At 45.1% G+C, this 26,989-nt stretch overlaps 1 protein-coding gene across 21 annotated transcripts in view; it reads right to left on the bottom strand.

Annotated features, from left to right (window-relative positions):
* RBFOX2 (RNA binding fox-1 homolog 2) overlaps positions 1–26,989 on the bottom strand; it is a 173,910-nt gene that overhangs the window by 79,077 nt on the left and 67,844 nt on the right. Inside the window, exon 1 of one of the 21 annotated variants that reach the window (XM_050325393.1) lies at positions 19,167–19,320. The exons of 18 other annotated variants lie outside the window; for them this stretch is intronic. In XM_050325393.1, the coding sequence (XP_050181350.1) occupies positions 19,167–19,238 (72 nt within the window). In that variant the 5' untranslated portion in view covers positions 19,239–19,320. Of the gene's footprint in view, positions 1–8,776; positions 9,036–13,342; positions 13,403–19,166; positions 19,321–26,989 lie in introns of those variants that run through there. 2 more of the 21 variants (XM_050325394.1, XM_050325395.1) reach the window with 2 other exon arrangements.

The following is a 26,989-nucleotide window of genomic DNA, read 5'->3' as shown; positions in this document are numbered from 1 at the left end:
GAAGGACACAGGGAGTAAGGAACTGTCCCAAATTCCCACCACAGTTTTCAGTCACCACCTTCCTCATTCCTTTATCTCACCACAAACACCATAGTCTTTGCCACAGATTGGCTCCTCACACAGTCTAACATGACTCCCAAAAAGCATTAACACTTCCCCAACCAAGCTTAGATAAGAGGGACTCCTGGAACTACTTTTCCTCCCCTTCCCACTACTTTGAGAGAGAAGGGAGCTTCATCCTGGAACAGGGTAGAGACAGACCAAAGAAGGGTTTTGCAAAGCAAATGTAACAACATTAAACAGCATCACACACACAAAGAAAAGCAAGGGGCAAAGTTAAAGCAAACTAAGCTACATTAAATATTTGAGCACTAAGCAAAGTTAACTATCACAATACCTTAAAGTCCAATCAACAGTCAACAAATTGATTAATTCACTTATTTCACCAAATTATCATGCTGTTCCTCCTCCTCTACTTCCCGATTCAGGCTGGAAGGATCCTTTTTAAGTTAAGATAGATCTAAAACACTGCCTGTTGAAGCTCTGAAATCCTTTCCCTGGCTGCCCTATTTATCTCAACCACATTTTACAAAGCAGGAAGGGACACATGCTGGAAAACAAAAGCCTTTCATACTCCTGCTCCCTAATATTCCTAAGTACTTTGCATAATTGTTCAGTTTTGATAACCTCCCTTCATATGCTGCAATAGTAAAAATGGGAAAAGCTACAAAGAACAACAAATCAAATTAAGGGTTTCACTCTACACCGAGGGTACACAAGACAAAGGAGGACTAGCGCTATCCAAGAAATCCAAACTCATCTCCAAGGCATTTTTAAATCAGTCTCTTTAAGTAATTTAAAGCAGGTTTTGATATTAGGACTGGAGGGAGAGCACAGGCTTCAGATAAGGAGTTTCAGTGAGACCCGATAGGTGAATGATGGTCTACACACTGCACAGGTCAAACTCTGATTATCTAAATCTTGGTTAATCAAAAGCAATTATCTGAAAGTCAAATATGCCCTCCAAGTCAGATAACTCAGCAAGACCAGGACTTATATAAAGCACACAGAAATCCTAAACTCCACAGGACCACATCTGCAGACTCTATGAATTTTAAGCAGGATAACTGGGAGGACAGTTCAGAGAGTTTTAACCATACTCAAGACTCCCAGCCCGAGGGCAGACTTCAGAAGCTAGAAAGATTACCCTTGCAATTACTTGGACATTTTTGGTGCCTCCATGCACCCTCAGATTACAGGCTACTTGGAGTGCAATTCTAGTTAGGTATTTAGAGACTACTCAGGGTAAAAGTCTCCATTACAGGCAGGCTGATAGAGCCACCCTGGCTGATACTTCCCACTGCAGGATGCAGTTTTCAGTTGTTTGTAATTCTGAGAAACCATTAAAACTGAATTTTTTTTCACGCTACCTGTAATTGATTTTGTGGTTGGCAATTTTTTTTGTTACTTCAGCCGTAGCCATCCAACACAAGAAAGAAGTAGGGGGAATATTTTGTCGTGTTTATGATCAAGGGGGGAGGAAACCGCCCCACACAATTTGAAAAGTCTATGGGGACTTCATATTTCACCGAAAAACTTGCACTTCAGGAATCTATATTTAGCAACCATACTGAAAAAACCACCAAAATCTGACCAACATTATAACAAAGCTATGGAAAACTACAGTGCCTGTCTTATATTTTATCAGCTAAATCTGCTAGTACAGCTGTATGCAATAGTATAAAGCAGTTAAAAAAAAAAATATATAACTACGCAAAACCTGCCGAAAAGGAAAGCACTGATCCATTCTTTATATTTATCATGGAAAGAACAAATGGTGGCAATAAGTTTTACTTTAAATACTGGAAAAGACTTAGCAATGCTCAGAAAGGCTGGCAGTGGCATCACAAATGTTTTCAAGGCAGGTTACTTGCCATCAGGAATGGTTTAGATATTGTTTATTCTCGTAGGAAACAGAGATGCTCTTGAGGGAGGCTGGCAGTGCTCCTTGCACCCCATTTTCTGTGATTTCATGCTCTCATTCGGGGCTTGTCCACAGCTTCCCAGGAGATACCAGCCATGTCAGATCCAGGTCTGCAGATCAGTGACAGCAGGGAGATGGACCCATCTCCTGTACTTTGCACCATCTCCTTTGTAGGGATGATGTAACATGAAGTAGCAGTTTCCTACCTCAAATCCAAAAAACCCAAGAAACAGATCTGTAAGTACAGCAGGGAGGAAAGTAAATTGGGACAAGAAGCCTGGGCACTAACAGGACAGACAGCGACAGGGAGCAAAGGGATAGAAGAGACAAGTTTGACTGCATTAGGAGCAGAGAAGGCAAACTAAACGAGGAATGCAAGGAGTGGGTGGAGAATTAAAAAAACCTATGACAAGGAGACTGTAGTGAGGACAGGGAGGAGGAGGCAGAGAAGCAGAGAAAGAATAAGCAGGTCTAAAAATCAGCCGAGAAGGAACTGAAGCAATCAAAGGAGTAAGGCAGCAGTCTGCCAAAACAGGAGGGCATGTAACCGAAGCGGAATGGAGACAGGGAGAGCACGGATACGCATTTGTATGGGACAAGCTACTGACCAGGGATCGTGAGGAGAGAGTGAGAGGAAGAAGACATATCCATCAATCACTGATGGAAGGCAGAGGTGAGACAGGAAAGGTCATGCAGGGATGGAAGAGAGGGGAAAATGTGCATACCAGTGACAGCCCCAAAGCCTAAACCAGAGCCTAATACTGTGAAAGGACACCATTCCTCTGCTGTCAGCAAATATACAAAACCAACTGGCAAGCACTGACCAAGCCAGCCTGCACAGAAAATGACAACTAATTACACATTCAGTAAAAGTGGCAGACGTCTATGGGATGCATTTGGGATGGCCAGCTCTGCCACAGATAACTTCCAAAGGTCATCATGGTGCCACATATACTGAAGCTGACAGGGACTGGTAAAGGGTTGTCTGGTTTTTCTTCTCTTTCTTGTGGAAAAAAATAGCATACAATCACGTTATTAAAGAACATCATAAATAGACACACAAATAAACAAATGAAGGTTTCCTTCCCAACTTAAAATATGGAAATGCCCTGGATTTGGAGTGCCTTCCCATAACCATCCTGATCACTCTCAGTTCAGTTTGAGAATAATATTGCTCAATGGACAATTTTGCAAAGAAAAAAAATCAGGTATTAAACAACACACACTGTTTAGCAAGCACAGCGTTTATCCTATTTTCTTTTATACAGGCAGAACACACTCTGTTTTTTCAAAAAGCTTTCAGTTGAGTAACAATTGCTCTAGCTTCTGTGAACCCTACAAAACCAGCCTATACATCTTCTGCCCTCACTGGTCATAGAATAACCTCCAGAAGCCCAGCAAAACACCATCCTGCACAGGACAGAATCATAAATAACTCTAGGAGGACACCAAAATGCTTTTGGTAGGAAAGTTAACATTTCTCTACTCTAATTCCAGGGAACATGTCAGATGGGAAGAATACAGACTACATCCTTTAAATAATACTTGAGAGCAGATTGAGGCAAATTAACTATCTCTTCCCCAGTACTTAAGACCTCCAAGGGATACCTTTTAGTGAATTCTGTGACTCTGCAGCTGGGAGGTAAGTAGGTTACGGAACTCATCGCAAAGGGGCAGCGAACTGCACACATCATTTGTTGAAAATGGATCCAAAATAGGAACATCGAGCATTTTACCTGAAGTGGTTAATAAGACCAGAATCCATGTCTAAAAAACATCACATGCAGACACATCTATTGCACTGGTGTTAGAATTTATAGAAGCCTGGTCAATACTAATTAAGTACAATGGAGCCATCATGAATTAGTAACCTGGAGGGTTGCTGGTTTTAAAGGCCTCCCTCCTTCTCAACCCTGAACTTTTTGTAATTTTTGGTAGCTCACTACAGTCTTTTCACTGATCCAGATACTTCATAAATTAATAGTTTTAAAATACAATTCAACAGTATGTTAAATTTATACAGCCCTGGCAACCAAATATCACAGCAAACTTAGGCATCCTCATTTCTCAGCTCCTGGGGATAGCTACCTAGTCACCTGCAGGAGAAATGCATTAGAGAGCAGTGAGGCTATTTCTAGGACAGGGACTCAAGGAAATGGCAGTGCTGTATCAGGTTCCCTCTCACATCTCCATCCTGCCTAGGCAACGCTGAATACAGTTTCTGCCATCCCAAGGCAGTTCTGCAAGCGCCTGCAGCATTTTGCTTCTACTCCAGTGCATGCGAAAGTGCTCAGATCAGGTGGCAAAGAGAAAAAGACTTTAAAAAAAACCCACTCACTGGGTTCTGACAGGCCCCACTGATTTGTAAGCCCTTCTCAACCAGTAGCTAGATCTCTGAGGATCACAACAGTTATAAGACACAATCCACAGCCCCACCTCAAGCAACCATGTCCTAACATCTGGGAAAGTGAGATGGAGATTAATCTTTACATTCCCCAAGGAGATTCTCCTAGGAAAATGACTGGCCAGGATTCCTCTCAAACAAACCTCTGATACTGGCATGGTGTTTGCAGCACTAAAAAGAAGTCCTACAAGAAACACTAGAAGGGAAGCAAAAGCTAGGGGAGAGGTACAGGCACTGAGTCAGATACCAAGCACTGCTTTTTGAACAGCAAAGAAAGGGGAAGAGCACAAGTCCATGGACAGAGAAGAGAACAATCCCCCTCAGACAGTTCATGCAAGTTTGCAAGAGTAACACCAAAGCAAGGAGCAAACAGCAAGGACAACTGGCCCCAAAGGAAAGGGAGATGGAATCCTCAAAGCAGGGAAGAGCGATAGGGGAATAGCGGTAGCTCCTGAGAGAAGTCAGAGAGGAAGAAAGGGGGCCTTCCACAAAACGTAGAAAAAGCTCTTCCTTTTTAATTCTTTCTTTTAGGGGAGCAAGGGAATCCTGCAACATTCATCTTGCCTGGAGGGGAACAGAACCTAAAGCAGGGGATGGGAGGGGGAAGACTGTTCTGGGACTCCATCTCCTTTACAGACAGTTCAAACAAAGGAGGACGGTCTCCTATAATGGGATGCATTGTACACTTTTAGCTAGCACAAGGTGGCTGTCGTGACAGGGTTCCCCATCTCCTGTCTTCCCCCTCTGCATGATCCCAGCATGGAGTTCAGACAAAGATCTGTTTTATCACACCACTACTGTAACAGGAGATAGAGAAAGATAGGGAAAAGGAATGAGGCAGAGGAATGAAAAGGAGACAGAGGCCTTTAATGAGTCAGCTGCTGCTCTGATTTAAATAAGATCTCCATTTAAGGAGCACTGCAATTGGATGGGTTTTTTTTAATTAAAAAAAAAAATCACTGACTGAGTAAGCAACTTTTGGCTGCACAAGGTTGTCTCACAGCTACACATGGGATCTGGGAGGGAAAGGGTTATGGAAGGGGGAAGGGAAAGGGAAGAAAACCTCTGGAAAAAATGAGGCTGCTTGCTGGTTCATTTTAACAAGGACATAAATTAGTCTCAAAGCCACAAACGCCATCACCTCCCTGAGCCCTGGGCAGAGTGTAGCAAGTCAAACACGTGCCAAGATAAACGGCGCTAGCTGGAGCCTCCAAGGGGTGCTGGGGGGGACAAGAGGGGGCATGCTGGCAGGCAGGGCAGCAAAGATGTTTCAAATGGTGCCACAAAATGGAGACTGGTGATCCTACAGCTGCACAAAAGCGGACCTTTAGATGTTTCTGCCTACACCCACATCAAAAGCTGGGAACTCAAGGCAGAGAAAGAGGGAAAACGGGGTGCTGCGGTCGGAAAATAGCAGTTCTCCCTGGTCTGGCTTTAATTACCTCAAGCAATCCTTCCTCCTCCTCCTCTTCCTATCTTGGAAGAAGGCCCGCCAGCAGGGAGCAGCCCAGGTGAAAGGTTCCACTGCCGACAGCAGGGAGGGGAGCAGACAATGGCGGGGGGCGGAGGGGGGGATTCATTACAAAGGCAGGCATACATACATACACACATACACACACCGGCTGCCAGGGCTGCCACATGGGCTGCCGTCCGGGACTCCTTAAGGAGGCAGCAGCTCCCTCCCCACTCTCTGAGATGCTCGACACCTTCCCCCTCTCACAGCCCTGATGGGAAACAGATTCGGAGGAAAACGCCAGCAAGGCACTGGGCTGTCCAAGAAAGGGAGGGCTTTGTGCTCCATGCAAGCCAGCAACCTCACCATGCACCACACAGAGAAAAAGCCTTTTAGCATATAATTCCCATCCACAGAAGACTCTCTCTTTTATCTGCAATTAGCACATAATGTACTGGGCCTCGTTTAACACTCATTTTCACTGATTTAGGATTAAGGAGGATAAGGCTAGGGTACTTTCTGTTAATGAATCTGAGCTCTTGCTCTCATTAGCAATTTTGGTTTCCTCTTTTTCAAGCATGTTTCTACCTTCCAGCATCTCTCTTTCTTTCCATCACTGTTTCTAGTCTTCCCACTCCACACGCTCATGTTTACTTTGTTCTACCAGCCTCTCGTGCCTATATAGAAGCTGATCTCCCAGACTTCCAAGGAAGATATTCAAGCTTGCTCCCTAAAACACAGCAGAACTCAGACCAGGCAGGCAATACTGTCTGGAGACTGAACCAAAAGGAAGAAGAGACTGTATTCATTCATAAGCTAGCAATTACCAGCTTAACATACCAACAATATTTATTTTTCATAAATGAGACAGAGCCCCAAGGAATAAGTTCACAGGTTGTACACAAGGCCACTCCACTGCTTCAAACAACACACTGCAGAATGAGAATAACGTGGCTGGGAATATTATCTTGGATTTGCCACACTCCTTCAGCCCCACATTCAGCCAAACCTGCAGTGAAATATTGCCAAGGACCAGCCTAGCAAGCCAAATGCTCCCCCGAGAGAAGGCAGTACTGTGCTATAGCTGAACTCACCTGTGCTGTCTTCCTCAACTCTGCATACAAGGGTTATCCGTCATTCATCCAGATACCCAAATGACACACAGCTCAAGCTCTCCTCCCCTACTATTTTTTTTAATATGTATCTTCTTCAGCATCAGTGTGTAAGTACACAGTACAGATCCTGCAAACCTATCCTACATAGTACATACTTTTCTAAGACAGTTGCAATTCAAGGTCAAACAATACTAATAATGCACAGTCTTGATAACTCCTTCCTCAGGTCAGTAAATTAGCAATTTCCACAGAAGACGTTTCCCAGAAGTCTATCAGAATATCCCAAACCTTTAAATGAGTTTATACCCTCCCCTGTTTCAGCCAGCGCTCCAGCAGAATCCCATCCTTCCCAGCTCTGCGCATCTCCAAGCCACCAGGCTCATGCTTCAGGGTGCTTGGTCCTAGGCACACACAAACTATACGCTCTTGCATACTGGTAACCCAGGTACCTTCCTGCACTGCACAGGCACGGGCTCTGTGCATGACGGCCGTGGCTGAGAGCACATTGCAATACTAGGCTATGAGGAACGACTCTCCAACATGTGCACACATCAGCCTGCAGCTTAGGGGTACACACCTGCACCTAAGCAGGTAGGCTCTGAGCACGCAGCAATACACAAATGGACCCTGACTGCAGAGACACGGCTTTTCAGCATCACTCGCTAAACTAAATATAGGTCCAGAAAGCCTCAGGAGATTTCTGCAGAGCTCTTCTGTCTCAAAACAGAAAGCCTTGGTCCAGATAAAAAGGAATCTGTAATGGAAGGGACTAAAAGCAGAAGCAGAAGCAGGTGGTGCTTGGGAGTCTGGGAAGAAATCTTTAGAGTGGACAGGGACCTATTTTTTAAGCCACTGACAAAAAGGTGAGAGAGGGAAAGGGTCAAAGCGGGTGTCACTTCTTGCAGCAGATCATTCTGAATTAGGCATCAGCAAAAGCACTGCCTCTTGCAGTGGGACACGAAGGATGTCAGAAACAGCAAACGAACAGGGATTCAGCCAAGGCTAAGGAAAGCCAAGGCAATATGCATCTAGTCTAAGACCTGCAAAGCTCCACCGAGAAACAGCAGTTGAGAAACCCAGATCTGAAGAAAAGTTCCTTCTGAGAGTCCGTCCCTCCACCCCCTTTGGGAATATCCCCCAAAGGTTTCCATCTCTGCAAGGCACTGCGGGGGCATTATATAATGCCTAACTCCAAAGGATTTCAGCTCCACGATGCCGCTCTCCTACTCCTCCCTTTGCCCGCTCCCTCCGGCGGCGACTTGCAGATGCCATGCCAAAAAAAAAAAAAAAAAAACCACTGAAAATCCAAAAGCACACAGCAGCCTTAAAAGGCGAGCACTGTCCGACGAAATCCCTTTGCGAGGCGGTGGATGCGCGATGGCCCTGGCAGCTGGGCGCGCTCCCCAGGAAACGTCAGCCTCTTTCCCCCGGGAAGACACGGGCAGCCCCACGCCTACAGCTACCTACAAGGTCTTCCCGGCCCCCGCGGTGACCGGCAGCCGGATGGAGAAACGGCTGGGAAGATGTTTAGCTTCGGGATCGGCCGCTCAAAGGCGGCTTTAGCCTAACTCGGAGCAGGGGTATCCGCGCCCCTCACGCACCGCTTCTCTCTAGAGGGCACTGCGAGGTTGCTCCGGCCAGGGGGACCGCAGGAACCCCTTCCCCGAAGCGCCCAGCCCGAGTGCCCGGCGCGGCGGGGCTCCTTCCCGCAGCGCTGCCGGCCGCTCCGCTCCTTCCCGCACCGCGCCGGGCGCCCGCTCCCCGCCCAGACAAAGCCGGGCTGGCAGCCGCCGGCAGCCCGGCCCGCCCGCCAGCCTTACCTGAGTTACCATTTTCTTTTTCTCCATAAACCAAAATGGGGGAGCCCGGCCGCAGGGGGGAGGGAGGGAAGAGAGGGGGGGAAAAAAAAAAAAAAAAAAGGGGGAGGAAAAAATAAAATTAAAAAAATAAAATAAAAAAGCAGCAGCCCCGTGGAGGCGGGCGGCGGGTGCCTGCGCTGCGCTGCCTCGCCGGCGCGGTGCCCCCCGAGCCCTTTTTCCTCTCTTTCTTCTCCCGTGTTCCTCCCCTTCTTCCCCCTCCCTCCCCCGCCGCCCCCGGCTCAGCCAGATGGCTGCGGGAAGCACCGCCCCGAATGCCGAAGGTAATTAATGCGAGCCGGGACCGCCCCGCCGCGCCCCGCCTCGCCCCGCCCGGCTGGGCTCGGCTCGGCACGGCCGCCCCCCGCCCGCCCCCCGCGGCAGCGCCCGCGGCCCCGGCCAGGCGCTCCCTCCTCGGTGCGCCGGGACCCCACCACCACCCCCCGGGAACCACGGAGCTCGGCGGGGGCGCAAACGCGAGCTGGGAACAAAAGCGAAGGTGGCCCCGCGCAGCACCGATCCCGGCCGGCAGGACCGAACGGCCTGCCCGCGCTCCTCCACACCTTCCATGCCTAGCGCCCAGGCCTCCACCACCTGGACCTCACCAGCCGGGAAGGAGCATCTCCCGGCTAGAAGATGCTGGGGAGATAGCTGTCAGTTTTGCACAGATCTCCCTCCTGCCACAAACGGGAGAACGCGTGGGTTACATAGTGTGCTGGATGAACCGGAAGCAGTATCCCTGCCAGGATCTGCATTTCCATCATCATAAAAACTGGAGACCGCTGGATTCCTTCCCAGCTTGCTTTTTTCCCCTCCCATTTATCTTCAGCAAGCATCTGGCCCATAACACCTGAGCACGCCACGGTTGGCAGCATCTGTTCTCCCGGCGACCCCGTAAAACAGAGCGATACACTGCTACCCCATTTGCCAGACGGGATCTGAGATGCTCTGATTGATTTTTCCCAACATTGCACCCATGGAAACCCAAGGACAGGGCTGAGTGCAGGTCTGCCAATCCTGCAGTTAGACAAGAAGACTGTATTGATGCTCCAGTGCTCATGATGCAGAGATAAAACCAGCTCAGGCAAGTTGCCCCTCTGATGTATCTCTTCTTGACACCTGGTACTCAAGAGACTCCCCAGGCTTTAGCAGCAGAAAAGTCAAATTACGGCACAGTAACACCTTGCATCCCCACGTGCTCTTCTTTACATGAGTAGGCCCAGTTATAATTTACACACTCAAAAACACCAAAAGACTGGTGGTTTTGCTTCATGGGCTTCTGCTACAGTCCTGCTCTCCTGGCAGCCCGTGCTGACCCACGATGCTTTTCAGTTTCCTTATTTCATTCCCTGCAAACTGACCTCTGGCTCCCTCCCTTCCTCCTTTCCTTCCCCTTTCTCTCCTCACTGAGCAAGAGGTGAGCAGCAGCGAGTGTCACAGCCCAGTCCCCTCCTCTGTCATGAAAAGCAGGAGACCAAGGCACCAGAAGCCCTTACATCTCACCAGTGTATGGAGGCAGACAGCCACGGGCCAGATGCCCAACAAGATCAAACAGTGGTGTGGGTTTCTTTGGGAAGGAGCCAGCCCCCATGGCTGCAGCCTTGCAGGCCTCTGAGTCAGAGTCCACATTTTTTCTGCTTTATCTCATCATCACTGGTAACTCGTATCCTACTATACTACATGTTTACATTCAATGTTGCAAAACCAGGGAAAGTATTGAATTTGTTTTTTCCTCCCCTATTACAAACCTGAGATTCTGGAGCACAGTTCTAGGTCGAGTATAAATTCCATTTCAAAGCAGCAAAAAACACAGTGACCTCCTTAAACCTTTGACATGACAAAGCACCAGGTTCCAGCATTGTATATCCCATTCATCAGATCTCTGCAAATCACTCAGGATAATCTCTTTATTCTCTCCACTTAGGTAATTTAGCTGTTGTGTTTACTCAGTTTCCTCTGTGCCACGAGGTAGCAACTTCTTGTCCCAGATCTGGGGCTGTAGCACAGACCTTCAGGACAAAGGAATTAAATGCTACCGTCATTCCACCACTGTTAATCAGGATAGCATCATTTCCACTCCATTTTGGCCTTCACCCAAGGAACCTCTAGAAATACTTGCTATCAAAAAGAGTCTCCTAAGGAAAAAGAAGTGCCCAACTGGGCACTGAACCCTCCCTTGCATTGCCTCCCATCACCCAGTTGGTACAACTGCTTTGCCCATCTGTGCCAGCAGTGGGAATCCCCTTCAGTGTGACCTACTGCTGGTCTCTCTCTTTCATCTCCACTGTGGGCCAGAAAGCATCTCCTCCCCAGTGGCTTGGAATATATCCACCTTTGCTCCTGTTGAACAAAAGAAAAGATCCAGTTTCCAGTGGATGTGCTCAGCCAACAAGAAACACTGGTCTTCAGGAGCTCTAATTGCTGCAAAACCACCTGAAATGAACGTCTGATAGAGAGTTTCAAAAGCTTTAAAAATACCATGCAAAACATGACCAGACTTGGCAACAATTGAGATCTTTGTTGTCTTGGGTTCTACTGGAACCCACGGAGCAACACCTGATAATGAACAAAGCTGACAAAATCCATTGGTGAATCTGTGCAACTCACATTTGCGCACTGAGAGCTGGGGGTTCAGCTGTTGTCTCAGCCATGCGGAATAAGTTTGGTGGGCCTTCACTTAGTTTCTCCTACATGAGAATTATGGAATCACTCTTGAATTTACCATCACCATTTGCCACCCTCTGCTGAGCAAAAACGAAAGACCTAAACTGGAGATCTTGAGGCTGAAAAGAACTGAGAAGCACGAGGAGAGCTGGAGGCTGGGAGCCTGAAGAATACACAGCTCAGAGCCAGGAGATCAACCCTTCCTACTTACTGCATTTATTCAAAAGGCAATTTATTCAGAATGGCTCTAGATGCCAATACTTACGAGTTCTTACCATTTCTTGTGCATCACAGGCACATATACATTGAAATTTCATTACTGTGCTGTAGAAGTAGCATTTTGAAATAACTGTGGGCAAATTTAACTAGTCTACCTCTGCAGTGCCAGGGCACAGCTGATCATCCTCATCATGCCAAGGAAAGCTCATTGCTCCCACCTGAACATGCCTGTGACACTTTTATATTCTCTTGTGTGTTCACACAGATGTACATGATAGTTTTTGCTTAGCTCCTATCATTCAAATCCTAATGGAAAAGAAGCTGGAGAAGGATGTTTACGCAGCAGGTGACAGGACAAGGCCACTGAAATCACAATGGTGAGAGGAGAGGTGAAGAAATAACCTCTAGTTCGACAAAAGTTTACATTCTTAAATGCTTGTGTTAGTTTAACACTCATAGGAATCATGGAAATGAGGAGACCACAAATACTCTGCTTTCAGTGAGTTTCAGAGTTTGTTTTCCTTTTTTTTTTGCTATGTTTATAATTCCCCTTTGCTGCTAAGGGGGGAAAGCAAGCACAGCCTTCAATTTTAACATCCCATTACCTGCATTTCTGTGCTGGCTCAAGTTTACATGGAGCAAACCTGCCAGCTGGACCAAGGCCAGAGGGAAGAAAAAGAGTTTCAAGTGCAAAGAACCAATTTATCAGGAACAAATCTTAACAACCAAAAGACACACTTCTGCTGGTAGATTCTATTCATGTGCGTAATAAAACCCCCCGATACAAGGTAACCTAACAAAATACTCTTTAGTGGCTATCTGATGTATCTCAGGGTAGATAATCTTCAACTGCTAGTCTATGTTTCACATTTTCTAGGTAAACTTGGTGCCTGTGAGGACAAGGAATGCTGACACTGGACTGCCTAAAGAACATCATCTTTCACTTGGCTCCAAAAGTATTTGAGCCTGACCCATGGCCTCTGGCTTCTCCAAGACTCCACACACTGGGCCAGCAAATCTCACGTGTGCTCCAAATATAGCCCCCTCCCCCAGCAGAGGCTGCAATACAGGTTTCGCCCAGCCCTGAGCGCTGCTCTCAAACTCACCCCTTCCTATCACCCTACACATCCTCTCTGGACCTCCAAAAGCAAAAAGGTGACAAACAAGACTTTTATGGAGGTTTTGTGGGTGGTTTCGGAGAAGGGAGGAGGAGAAGAGGTGAGGAGCTGCTCTGGGTGGCTCACCATCCCTGTGGGACAGGCTGCAGTCACACGCACAAGTCACATGCGCTCCGACAATGCAATAAGGTATACGCAACAACACAAGTTTGCAGGGCACAGCCTTGCTGTCAGCTCAACCCCTCTACAAACAAACAAACACACGAAAAAGGCCCAAAATGTAAACAAAAATACACAGATCTCAAACAACACAGATCTCAAAGTATAAAACGGTACCGCTTGCATGCAGGAGGTTCAAAGTCCTCCACAGAGCCTCTGGACTGCTGAGGCCTGGGACACACCAAGCCAACAAGCCCAGCTTGGAAGCAGTGCCCTTCTACAAAACCAGTATGTAAGCTCCAATTTTGTCCAAAGAACATATAGGGCAAACACCAAAACTCCTTGAAGTTGCCACTGTCCTTTCGCTTACCTGGACAACTGGGTATTGGTAATCCATACAATACACACCATACATAGCCAAAGATCCTCCAGCTAAAGGCCAAATGGACACAGGACTGAAAGCTTCAAATCCGAGTCTCCGTCTTTCAGCCTTGTGGGAAGGACTCTGGCAGCCCTGCGCAGTGCTTGGCTCAGGCCTCTGGGGCCACTCAGGTTGACACTAGCTCAGCTGAAAATAAAAAGGAGCTGCCTGGCTCGGCACAGCTCAGCCCCTCTTCTGGGATCCAGCGAGGCAGCGCTCAACCATAGGCGGCAGAGGCTCCTAAAATTAGAAATCCCCTACTGAAAACGGCCCTGCAAGCCTTGACTGAGGAGTGTCCTGCGATTCCCAGGCAGCAAACAGAGCAACTGCCAGGAAGAGGGGGACACAGGATCTTCGCAGCCACCGCCGCCAGGGCCGGGAGGAAGCAAACAGCATTTAGGACCTGAAAAGAGCATATGTTCTGGGCTCTAGGTGCGTCACAGGGAACGCTCCCAATCCAGGACAGGGAAAAACATATGGGACTGTTCCTCCCCCACTCCCATACCCTTCTTGCTGTGTCCTCGGCAGGGACAGGTGCTGGGATTAGCATAGTAAAACCCTTTGGTGTCAGGGAGGGAGAGAGAGGGGAGAAGCCACATTGATATCTCGAACTGAAGGGATCTCTTTCACAAGGGAGCATGTGCCTGTATCATTTAACGCTTCTCCCTCTCTCCCCACTTGAGGCAAGCAGGGACAGCTGCCGGAACTGGGGCTGGCAGGGGGAGCTGGGCCCTGGAATGGCCCCCACCACCCCAGCCTTGGGCCAATGGGTTACCCCCCTCAGCTGTTCCAGTCAAACTGGGGGCGGCAGGGGGGGATTAACTCTGCCATGGGGGACGGTGAGCAGTGGGGAGAAGGGGGCACGATTGGGCCGGGCCAGTTGTTGTGCCCGTTTTAGGAAGCCCGTCCTCCTCATTCCCAGGGAGGAATCTGCTCCCTGACCGACGGGGACAGATGGGGAGCTGCCTGGCCAGCAGACTCACCCCACCAGCCCCACATGCCGCCTGCGTTACCAGACACATGAGAGCCCACTGCTGATTCTTTAAAGACACACCATGACCAGGGGGTGCCAACTGGGCCTGACCTCCCATAGCAAACGGCACAAAGTTGCACCCATCGCTACACAAAACTGCTAGCCCAAACCCAGGGTCCTAAAGAGTTAACAGCCCAAACCCAAAAAAGATTCCCACCTTTCTCCAAAGGACAGCAGGGATAAAACCCCTCCCTCTGAGGTTTATGGGGATCAAACCCAAGAAGGGCTAGCCAAATTTCTCCTCCACACACCATTTTAAATGCATAAAGTCAGGGGGTTTTTTGCATTTCTAATCTTTACCTTTTCTTCAGTCCTGCTGTGCACCACTAAACAGCTACCTCAGCCTACCTCTGGGGCAGCTGCCTTTCCATCATACTGTTAATTTCCTCCCCCTCCAAAAGAGTTAAAACTTATGATTTATTTTTCTTCAAGAGGTTAAATATGTGGATCATTATCTAGCACAATTGGCATGTGTGGACCTTTGTAATTTAGGTAAGGGATGTCTAATCCACAGCCCTCTGACCCACTCAGCCCAGCAGGACAACTCTTGGCTTGTCCTCTGCTCCCACTGTCCTTTCTTTCTGAGACGCCTCAGAAAAGGACAGCTATGAGCTGGGTGAGTGGTTAAAGCAGCTGTCGCCCACTCTCATCATCTTTCGTAGGGCAACAGGGCCACTTCTTCCTTACAAAAGGAGCATGACCAATTTGGGGAGTACAAAGCATGACATTTTCTACATTTAAAAAAAAAAAAAAAAGTTTCTATAGCCATTGTTTCTGTGTGAAGATTTGCACAGAGAAAGAAATTAATTGCCCATAAATGGGAAAACAGCTATGCTCCTAGATCTCTTCACTGGGAAAAAAGGACAAGGCTCTCACAACGAACTTCCATCTCATTCTGCCTTTGGCCAATTTGTTTTGCCCCAGACACAAACCAGCTTTCTGAAGCTCACATTATGCCTCTTTGTCCTCACCTTCAGAGGGCTGTTTGGCTACCTCTGAGCACTCTCCCCCCCACATGCCCTGCTTCAGGGCACAGACAGAATCTGGTTTCCTCTGAACAACCAATACTTCTTTATTTCCTTCTCCTTTCTGTAACTACATGCTCAAAAGGTGCCTACCCTTCATTCTTTTGCATACCTCATTACTATGCACTCAGGCAATTTAGTATCTCCAATAAAGTCTTTTTATGAAAAGGCATTAATTTATACAAACTCAAAGCCTTTTCCACAGCCTGTTTTTGCTACTTCATATTACTGCCCCAGGTTTTAAAACTAAATCCCTAACTAAGTTAAAAACCTTACATTTATTTCACAGTCCAATTCTTGTCATTTCCAACCAGGCCTCGGGGGAATAAAATGTTTCCAAATCCTAGTGCAGATATCTTCCTATCTATAAATAACCATCAAATGGGCAAAACAAAACAAGGAGGGAGAGCATCACCTAAGTTCCTCTGCTGTTTTAACTACAGATCCAGATAGAACTGCCATGCTTTAAAGTTTTCAATGCAGACTTAAATGCTCTGACTAACCAGCATTAAGATACTCAGGTGACATTTTGGTAACAAAGTATCACACCTCCTGTGTCCCACAGACAAATGACAAAAACTAGTTTTAAACTCGTACGTGCCAAGATAGATACAGCAGGACTATTACTGACCAGTAGTAAACTACTGAATTTTCTGCAAGGCTGGCCACAAGGACTGGTTTACTACTGCATGCTGACTTGCAACAAATATTAGTCAAATATAAGATGGTGATGCACTCCATAATTCTATTTTGAGATAATGGTCCAACTACACTACCATGCAACCTGCTATGCTCATGCATTTCCAGTAACACAAGTTAGGTACCTTAGAAAATCATAGCCTTGTTCCTGCAGATGCTTACACATATGAATAATTTTAAAATTACAGAAATACGAAGACTGAAAAAGATCTCCTGACACACAGAATCAGATCAACTGCTATCACACAACATCCTCTTAAGTTTTATAAAATGTATCACACTGTGTCTTAGAACTGGGTTTTGCAGCTACACTACCCCAGCAAAAAGGCTGCTCTAGAACATCTGGCATCGTCTGTGTTCTTTTCCAGCTTAATGCTATTCCTGAGCAATTTCTATTCTTTGTTCTTGTGCCAGTACTGTCCTCTAGCTTAGCCATATTTTCTCCTTCCCTTACAATTAACCTTCCTCATGTATCCCCTCTCTAACTATCCAAACAAGCAGCTGTTCCAGTCTTCTATCACATGACAGGCTTGCTATTCCCCAACCTCTAGAAGCACTTTCTTGCACCTGATCTAGCCCGCACTCCTCTTTTTTTTTTTTTTTTAAAGACATCACCCAGATCAACATTATCTCTGTTTCACGATTTCAGCACTATAGGCATCTTCTATAGTCTCATTAGTACTTTCCTCTGTAGTGTCACATCAGATGGTGTAGAACCTGTCTACAGTAAGAGACATCATCCCATTAAGAAAAATGCACATTACCAAGTTAAGAAGATTAGTTATCTTAAAAACAGATAGGCTGATAAGGCACAGCTGATTTTGATGGATTTGTGTTGCCTTTTATCACATTTTTCATTTGTGTCCAAACCTTTAATTAATATTTCTGTGTCAACATGCAGCTGAAGTTGGGCCAACAGGTCTGTATTTACTCAGATCATCCCCCACCAGCAACAGGTCTATTACGCTTCCTGTTCTCCACACATACGATAGCACTGCAATTTGATAGTTTAAAACTTGTATCAGATCTGCAACTGCATTAACCAGTTCCTTCACTTCTGGGAATAGGCATCTCGCTTCCCTGGACAGCCCTGCTCCCCAGCCCAGCCTACATGTACTAACTAAGGTCTCTGAATGTCCAACATGGTTGCTTCTGCAGTAGGTTCATGCCCATTACCCATCCTGCCCTAACCAACTCTACTTACAACAACAAAGATTTGTTCCATTCTGTGACCACAAGAGCATCCTCATTAACTACCCTATCCTCAACACTAAGTGGCTCCACATCTTCCCTCCTCTCTAACTGTATTTTGAGAAACTGTCACCCATTTCCTTAGCAACATTTACAAGGTTTAATTCAGCCTGATTTTTGGCAGTTCTCATTTTATCCCTACTGACTTTAAAGGCACAGCAATCTCTGCTGATAAATTCTCTTTTGTACATTCTCTTTTTTTTTTTTTTTTTTCCACCTAACAGCATTTATAAGGTTAGGCTGAAGTTTCTTCTTAGAAGATTTTCCCCCTTTACAAATACCACCAATAGTTTGTATCCAAAGTGCCTCTAAAAACAAACAAAAAAGCCCACAACTAAACAACAATAAACCCCACCAAACCCAAACTGCAAAATTCCAATTCTACATTCAAGGCTGTTTTCAATCCACTTCACTAACTTCATTAAATATATTGTTTCATGTATTAAAGCTTGTATCATGATCACCCCATCCAAAGGTGGGGAGATGGAGGCTTCTAAACAGCTTGTTTTCCTGTAATAGTCGTAGCACTAATAATTCACTCACCATGTCAACAACAGGTGATGATGTTACAGTGACAAAATCTTTTGACCTGATGATTATTAGCAGCATTTGTTCTCCAAGCTATATCTGAGAACCTAAAGTTTCTCATACTAATATTTATCTCTCTAATGGTACTGGGAATAATATCATCTACGAGTCTCAGGTTTGTATCCGAGTCCAATCCTACGAGGGATTACAGCAGACTCACAGTACTCCCACAGGACCTCTTTTACCATTCTTCCCCACAGTAATTTGACCAGAAACAGATCCTGCATTATCAGTATTACTCTGCTTTCTTCTTTACAGTCTACTGCATACAATGCAGCCTACCACCTTTTATATCTACCCTATCTGAACCACACATAATCTTGAATGCATTTTAAAGCCATGATTACTATTCTTGCAGATTGATATTATCCCTATAATATCCAGTTTCATGTTCTGCACTAGTAGCTCTGATTCCTCTATTTGTTATTTCTAATGCCAGGAGCCTGAAAAAAACCCCAGCCCTGATATGTTTGTGCATTTATTGATCACACAGCTCCCAGCTACCTCAACTAAGAGTATCACCCATCTAGGTACTGCTGAATTCTATTATTCTTTTCATAACACTGAATTTTATTTTTTCTATCTCCTACCTACCCACTGCTTTTTCTACAGATACTGTTTTACATGCTACTGTAGCAGCATTTACCTAATTTTCATTTTTCCATGTACTAAGCAAGGCATGGAGATTACACAAGTTCTTCCAAACGTTCCCAAAACCCAGTATTTTGCTTCACATACACTGCTCTCTTTGATGTCTGCAGACTGAGGAACATTTTTGGAAAATGTAAGACCACAGCCCTGGGCTTTGCTTTGCCTGCTTTGTTCAGACTGCTTATAACAAGCATGCTAAGTCACAATTACAAGTACAACTATAAGAACATAATATAGCCATAATCTCCCGATGCTTGAAGTGCAGCCATGGTAGTTCCAGACATTTGCCATATACATTTTTTTTTAAACTGCTAAAAACTGGTACTGTGGGGACAGAGCAATACAGAGAATGGAGTCTGAGCTATTTCCACACTATACAGTCATTACACCACATCAATCTTTACTAAGGAACTACACCAACAGTTTCATTTTACAAACTAAATTTGTAAATCTTTTGTATAATTCTCTGTTCTCCAGATAAATTAATCCAAGCCTTATCTAGTTACTCCCACTAAAGAGCTCTTACCTCCGCTGATTCTAACTCTTCATCGCTAGAAGCCTGGCTGATGCTCTTCCTCTCACCCACCAAAAATGGCATCTTTAACAATTAGCCAATCACTACATCTGCTAAACTGGGTCATCAGGGATCTGATGAGCAGCTTACAATATGTCTCTGCTTTTTAAAGACTGATGTAAACGTAGGAAACATGCCAGCAAGGATGCATTTTCTGGCTGGGTATGTACTGATTTCCATAGCAGCTAAATAGATCAAGCAGCTCAGCCAGTTCATACCAGTGTTAGACAAACAGCACTCGATACCAAGATTACATCTATAGAGCTGCAAGAGATTCTCATTTTGCACCAAGGCAAGTCCCATGTCCTGAGCACAAAGGTGGCTTTCGCTCACTCCAGGTGAGAATTTAAACTGGAAAGTCATCATTCCTCTCTAGGGTTACGTTTTCTGGGCTTCATTGTTTGGTTGGTTTAAATAGGTATAATGTTTTTCAAAAAACTGCATGATTTTTTTTTTCTTCCTAGATTTAATATCATCAATGACTAGAAAAATTACTTATGGTTTAGGTTGTTATTTTGACCCTGGAATCATTAGAAATTCAAGTGGGGAGGCCATAAATGTAGGCACAGTATACACAGGAAAGCTCAGTATTCCCAAATGGCAAGTAGAAGCAAAGATGACAACACACAGGTAACTGCAGAAACTGATTTTTTCTCACGTTTCAGAAACCTGTCAGTTTTACATAGTTGTCCTGATCTCAAGAGCAAGAAGATCTGGTGGGGGATTAGTTATGCAGGTAAGTAACTCAGCACCAAGCCAGTGCGTTCTCTGCAAGTGAAACATGTTAAGCAGGCAAATGCTGCAGATCAGGAACGAGATGCATTAAGTAGAAATGAAACCAGCAGTTCTGGGAGATGTGGAGTAGCAGCAAACCAGAGTGTGTTGGATTAGCATAATAAGGACATCACAGGAAAGAATTTAAATAGGTTGGTAAAGCCATAGGAGCCACTACTTGCCTGAACCCTGTCTGATTAGTTAGTGCTACTGATGCCTTGTGTTCATTAGGATTAATAGGCCTAAAACACATTAGCACAAATGAAATTACCAAGAATATACTTTGAATCCAAGGAAACTAAAAGCCCCCTGGCAAATGGTCCAAGAAGCCCAAAGCTAGAGAAGGCAGCAAATACCGGTTTTATGTGTAGCAGAGAAGATAGACCCATCATACTCACTGTTTCTGCCCAGAAAATATCACAGGCAGACAATGGAACTTCAGTCACTACACATCCAGTTTTAATGGATAAAATTCATAATTTTAAGAGATAAAAATACCACAGACCATATTTAATAAAACTGAAGCTCTGATATAGCTGCTGGTCATGTCTTTTCCCCTCAGCGTGATAGAGATCTCCCCTTTAAATCTTTTGCTGCAACACATTCCCCTCTTGCAAGGCAATTTACCTATGAGGGATACAGTTTGTTTGCATCTGCCTCTACCACTCTAAACACTCTCTAACCAAGCTCTGTAGTCCTGAAACCCATCTAAAGCGGCTTAATAGCTAGGCACCGTGCATGCTCTAAACTATGGACATAAGATACCTGCATTCTGTTACCACCCTTAGCTCTTCACTGCAGCATCTACACATAGATGTTAAATATTAATGGTTTGTCTAGACTGGAAAACTAGCACAGTTTTTAAAAACAATTACAAATATACAGCATAAGAGAACAGGTCAGAATTTAAAAAAAAAATTGCTTCTTTACTGCCGCTTATTTTCAAAGCCTCATCAAACTCTGCTTGTTGAGGAAAGGACATGGAAAAAGGATGCAGAACAAGAATACGTCGTCGGTCTGCTAAAGTAGCATATTGCAAGACCTTTGTTTACTGGACAACTGGCTTTTGTTTTGTCCTGTTGAGCTTTCTTATAGCCATCCAGTAGAATAGTAATATTACTAAACTCCAGAAACCTATATATCAAACAGGACTCATGAAATGACGAGCCTGGATCTTCCTCAACCAGAAACCAAGCTCTCAGAATATGCAACCTACAAAGTCATGGCTGTCAAGAGAGACAAGGATCCCGAAGTTAGGTTTTTGTACGCAGAGTCTTTCTTAAGTTGGAAGTACAGATCCTGCCCACACAATTTCAGCTGCTGGACAAGGACCCAGAGTCAATTCAGGCAAAACTCAGACTGCCCAAAGTCTATATCTGAAATTATTACAATGGAAAAACGTAAGGCAGTGATGAACACTCATCTGAAGTTTGAAAAATCCTCTGTCAAAAGACTGCACTCCCAGAACTGAGGTTTTATGCACGATGCTAATGACTGGCTCCCAGGAAGGCAGCTTTAACAGAACAATAACTCACAAGAACATATTTGTGATTAAGTTGCAAAATAAACCTGCCAGCAGTCTGGATACACCAGCAGCATATAGAAGACAGGACTTTAGCTTTCCTTTCTACCCCAATCCAGTGCTTTACATGCATTACAAAACAGATTTTAATTACACTATCTTAAGACAACTCCAGAACATCTGAGTGCAACATGCGACAAGTCCAAAAGTAGTTTCTAAATTCAGACAGGCTCCATCGCCTTAGTTATCACCAGAGGCACAATATAAAAGGTAGAAAAGAAAGTACATGCAGCTTTTCCAGAAAAAAATTATCTGTATGTTGGCCTGGGCCTCCTTTCAAGGAGAACTCTAAATGCCTGGCACTGCTTCAGGAAGCAAATAAGTGTATTTTTGGGCTAAGCCATTTGGCAATGAAGGTCACTGTATCACAGCTTTCTTTTGGGACCACTTGTATATATGCACTGATCTTGGCAATGCTACATCTCCATCAAAATGCTTTTTGCCTGTTACATGAGAAACAAAAAGGTACCCAGATGCAGAATTTCAACATCAAAGAAGAGAAGAAGTTTTCTCTTGGTAGTTTAAGCGTTACATGAGAGCCACACTGCCTTTCTATATTCCTTTGGGGGCAGTGGACAAAGAGGAAACAAAAGAATAGAGTAGAGACAGTTTTCCTTCACTTCAGAGGCTGCTCCAGAACCTCAGTCAGAGAAAAGATTTGCCCATTCTATCTCTCATAGTCCCACTTGGTCTTTTCACTTAACAAGCAGCAGCAGTTCAATTAGCTGATCCTTAAGGGGACAGTGGGGAGACCCAGAAAAGAAAGACTTGACTCTTCTAGAAATAGAGCAGCTTAAGTCTGAGCGTTTCTTCAGATCTACACTAAGCCTACAAAAATTAAGGTTAATTCCTTAATTAAAGAACCACCTTCCTAAGAATAAATAGTATTAAAAGTCACCAGATGGTAGTATCAGAGATACTCTCACCAAGTATTTTTAATTGAATGAATCACCAACTAGGGCTGGTCTGCACTGGCGAATTCCCCCATAGTGTAAGCACAGTTCTGCCATTACCTCAGTCCTAGCAGTGAGTGGCCGCATGGGGCCGTCGGTAATGCCACTTGCACTGCCAGTCTATCCCAGCAAATACTCGTGGGATAAACCACTTTCACCAAGGATTTGAGCTAACACGTTTTACCCCGCCCTTGCCTGGGGTGAAGGGAGCACATGATCAACTATCACAGAGCGTTTCAGTATGTGGCTGTGTCTTACTCATCCAGCTGAGTGCTCGCTTCCTAACGGAGACGGGTTTGCTATGGATTTTCCTCCCCACCTCACCTCCCAGCTTATCAAATTGCTTCCATGTGACAGATTAAAATAGAATAAAGTACTTGTTCCAAGTTAAAGGGTGTCCACACAATAAATTGTGCTAGTATCAGCTTAAATTTACCCCTACCATAGAGCAGAATGGCTTCCCAGCCTCATAAACAAAAGAAGAATTTGGGGGAAAGGTTTTCTAGACAGCATTCTGTTCTTCCGACACAGGAGCAAAAGCATTCCCTGCTCAACCTGGTTCAACCAGAATAGCAGAGCAGCTGCCCACACACTGTAAGCAAGAGGTAAAACATGTCAAAAATATTAAACCAAACTCTTAATGGAATGAAAGTAAGAGAGAAATAAACAAGCAGCACAGTTACATGTGATAGCTGGGTCCGAGACTTGATTACTGGCAGGAACTGAGGAACTGGAGAACATCACGCAGGCAGAACCTTTAGCTGCCACAACAGCAGGTCACCAAATAAATCTCACTAAGTCATTTGGAAACACTTACAGCACAGTAATATACAGAATATGACACTTGCAGTGTAAATCTGCAATGACAATTTCATGATAGAAGAATTACACATCTGTCCATTTATTTCTGTAGGCCTCAATTCAAAATCTCGCTTGCCTAAGCTTCAGATGATGAATCCTGCTTTTTCCCTGTTCCCGTTTAAGAAAACTTAAAAAATCCTAAACTCAGGCATCCCTAAAGAGATTCAAGAGCAAAATACCAGAAGTGCTGCAGTTAAGAGTTTGGTGCATTTGCTGAGTGCACAGAAAGGATCCAGAAATAGCACGCAAAGCCGAGGTTTGGCAAAAAGGAAGCAGTTTACCCTGAAAGAGGAAAGTCAAGACACTAAATGAATAGTGACAGCAGCAAGCCATGCTTTAATGTAGGGAGTGACCCCAGGGACTACTCTTCTTGGGGCAGAGATGCTAGTTATTACTGTGTTCCTTCTCTAGTGGTTTTAGTGGAGAAGTATAAGGCTATGGTGGAGAACAGAAGAAGTATGTTGAAGCTATGCCAGCTCAGAGGCAAGAAGCAGTCTCCACTTTCTGCCTAAGACGAAAATAGTAAAAGGCAGCAAACACCTAGATTTTCTTCCTTTTTTTTTTTTTTTTTTCTTTTTCTTGGTGGAGATTTTTGAAACCTGTATATTTCTGAGAAAGCAGGAAGAGATCAAAATTCTGGAAATCTTTTTATCCTCACACAGAGTCCCAAGATAGGGGCACAGAGGTCTGCTACAGGCACATAAGCTAACTGCTACCCACACTTCTCCCACGAGCCAAAAGAACAGAATAAAGGCTGACACAGCTCGGTCCAAAGTCCTTTCCTGCAGGCTAGCTTCAACTCCCAGCAAGTTCTAAAACAAGCCACAGCAGTTGAAATCCCTGGATAACAAACACCAAGGGCTTTCTCTGGTTGCACCATCTGCACAGTGAAGATACCTGCTCTTTTCAGCAGCTTTCTCTGACCTTTACAAAGACAAATGCACTGATGCTTATTTGCCCCAATTTACCACACTATTTGCATTCTCTGTCCCAAAACCAGGATGCCATGAAGATGGTTTCCTGGCTCCCATGAAAACTCATATCTCTGCTTTCTGTCACTATCAAGAAATCTCTACCAAAGCACTTGGCTCATATTCTCTGCACATTTCTCCAGTTACTCTGCAGTGGAGCTCCTCTCACTTCATGGTAACAGGCCTACTAAGGCAAAAATTCACTGCAACCTCTCCGAATTATCGGCTTGGATATCAGCAGCATTCAAATTTCAGCCTCTATGGCTTTATGGGTCTCTTAGCATGAATTTAAAAGAACCACTTATCTCAGGCTAGAGATTGGTGTGCAGGCCAGAGCTAAAGTAGGGCAATACTTAAGCTGCATCTCAAGCTCACACTATAATGAAGCAAAAGCTGCAACTTCAAGCTCTGAAGGGGCACAGCAGGCACACCTCCTGCAACTGCTCTGAATTAGATAGCTTCCAAGAAACTTGTACAAACCTTAAAAATCCAATACAGCTCGACAGTCTGAGACCTGCTTTAGCAGGCAGATAGAGCTGCAGCACCTTCTTTCACATACACTACCAGGTCCTCAGCACAGTGCTAAGAACGAGACTATTCTGCAGCAGAGGAATGTGGTAGATGCGCAAACACCATAGGAAGCAAACTTCAGAACGGCAGATTGCCAAAGGCACCTCTGGGAAAAATGAAGAAAAAAGATCACTGCCACCCAACTGTCCCAGATTGTCTGCAATAGAACAGGAAAGTACACAACTGCCACCAAGATGAAAACAAAGAAAATGACAGTCTCTTCTAAAAAGAAAAAACAATATGTTTACTGCACGTTCCCTTCCTGACTTACCCTGTTTACAATTATGGAACAGATTTAATCACAGCCCCTAAAAATCCAGCTGTCATATTTTGATAATTCAGTGATTGGCCACATAAATCTAATCACCTCAGCAAAGTCCACATGCCTAAAACCTCATGCGAGCATGGCCACTCCTCAGCCTTGCCCCAACAGAGGTATGGAGAGTGGAAGCAAGAGCAACGCTAGGATGATCAGATGTTTTTTGGAGTCACCAAGGTCAAAGTATAGAGACAAGAAGAAGGGAAACAGCTGCTCTAGAGCTAGAGACAACAGAATGCTTAAAAACCTAGAAAAATAATTAAACAAACTAATGAGCCATAGTTGGCAAAGGAACAACAGGTCAAGGAAGATACAATTCCTCAGTGGGGGGAGAGGTGAAGAAGGGGAGAAGCTCTCTCGTGTTGGGACAGGGAGGAACCAAGCTAGCAGCTCTACACCAGAGCTGTGGCAAGGAGAGTAGAGAAAAAAAGGACATATCAAAACAAGAGGTGATTAATTCTTAAGTTTCAGGGCTGGAAAAAGCAGTAGAAGACAAACAAAAGGGAACGTCTGTGGTGGATCCGAACAGGAGACAGGGGTGGGATGTCAATGCCACAGGGTTTGTTTTGTTATTGGGCTCGTTTGCTTTAAAAGGAAGCTAATAGAAAAACACCAGCGGCTTAAAATGCTCTAAGCATACAGCCTGCCACTCCTCCTAGGTTATGACAAAAATTCCCGCCCCATAATGAGAAGGGCTTCTTGGGATCCAGCAGCCCTCATCCCCAGCTGGGGGGCGGAGGGGGTTCCCATATCAGCGACTCAGCAGCACGGAGCTCCCCGCGCTGGCACCGGCCGCCTGCCCAATTCAGACCTGTAATCTCCCTCGACTTTGATTTAATGCAGCAATTACTGGTAATGTGGTTTGAAGGAGATAAATGCCCAGTACAGGGCTGGCTGGCACTGACGCTCATTTCGCTCATGATGCGAGAACAGTTTTAATTAAAATCCCCTTTATGATAAAGGAGCTGCTTGACTGGATGTTTCTGTGCAGCCCTGATACGGAGCCTCCTCCAAAGCGGATTAGAAATCAAAGTTTTCCCCTTCTCGCTACTGGCAACACACAAAAATAGGGAACAGTCACTATGTCACCCCTCTACAATTTCCTTAACCCTAGAACTGCTGGGAAAATGCCCACATTTCCTTAAAAGCAATTGCTACTTCTTGTCATGGCTCTAAGCGTTTTCCAAAAACCAAGCACAAGGGTTGCTTTAATGGGAATAAATGCATCCATGGAGCTCACCTTCTGTGATCCAAACTTGGTTTCCCCTCTATCTGGTTTAAAAAGGAATCGGCTTGGCTACTTCTATAGCAGGCCCACACCTACAGCCTGCATTCTGGCAAGGAGAGAAATCAGACCCACGGTGTTCTGGCAAGGTGGTAGGAAGTCACGATTTGGCTGAGAAGCTGGAAAAGCAAAAACCTCTGCTGGGTGAGGCAGAGCAGCATGGACAGGAGAGAAGGAAGGAGCAGCACTGCAAGATAAAGGCACAAAATTTGGCAGAATGGTCGGGATCCCGGCACAGACATGTTCCAGAAATGGTCTGTCAGCTCTTGATCAAGTTACAGCAAATGTAGGTGCAATTTTGGGTTGGTTTTCTTCTTTACAGTATAGGAAATACCAGGGATGAATACATTAAGCACAGCTAGTTTCTATTATTGCAAGTGCCAGGAGCAGATTGTCACAGTGAGAAATTGGCCTTGTGCATTACACAGAAAAGGCAGTGCTGGGTTTGGAGGCCTGCAGA

The sequence above is a fragment of the Myiozetetes cayanensis genome, unplaced genomic scaffold (genome assembly GCF_022539395.1).
Source record: "Myiozetetes cayanensis isolate MyiCay16 unplaced genomic scaffold, myiCay2020 scf3, whole genome shotgun sequence".
Taxonomy (NCBI): domain Eukaryota; kingdom Metazoa; phylum Chordata; class Aves; order Passeriformes; family Tyrannidae; genus Myiozetetes; species Myiozetetes cayanensis.
This window is presented reverse-complemented; position numbering and strand designations above follow the sequence as displayed.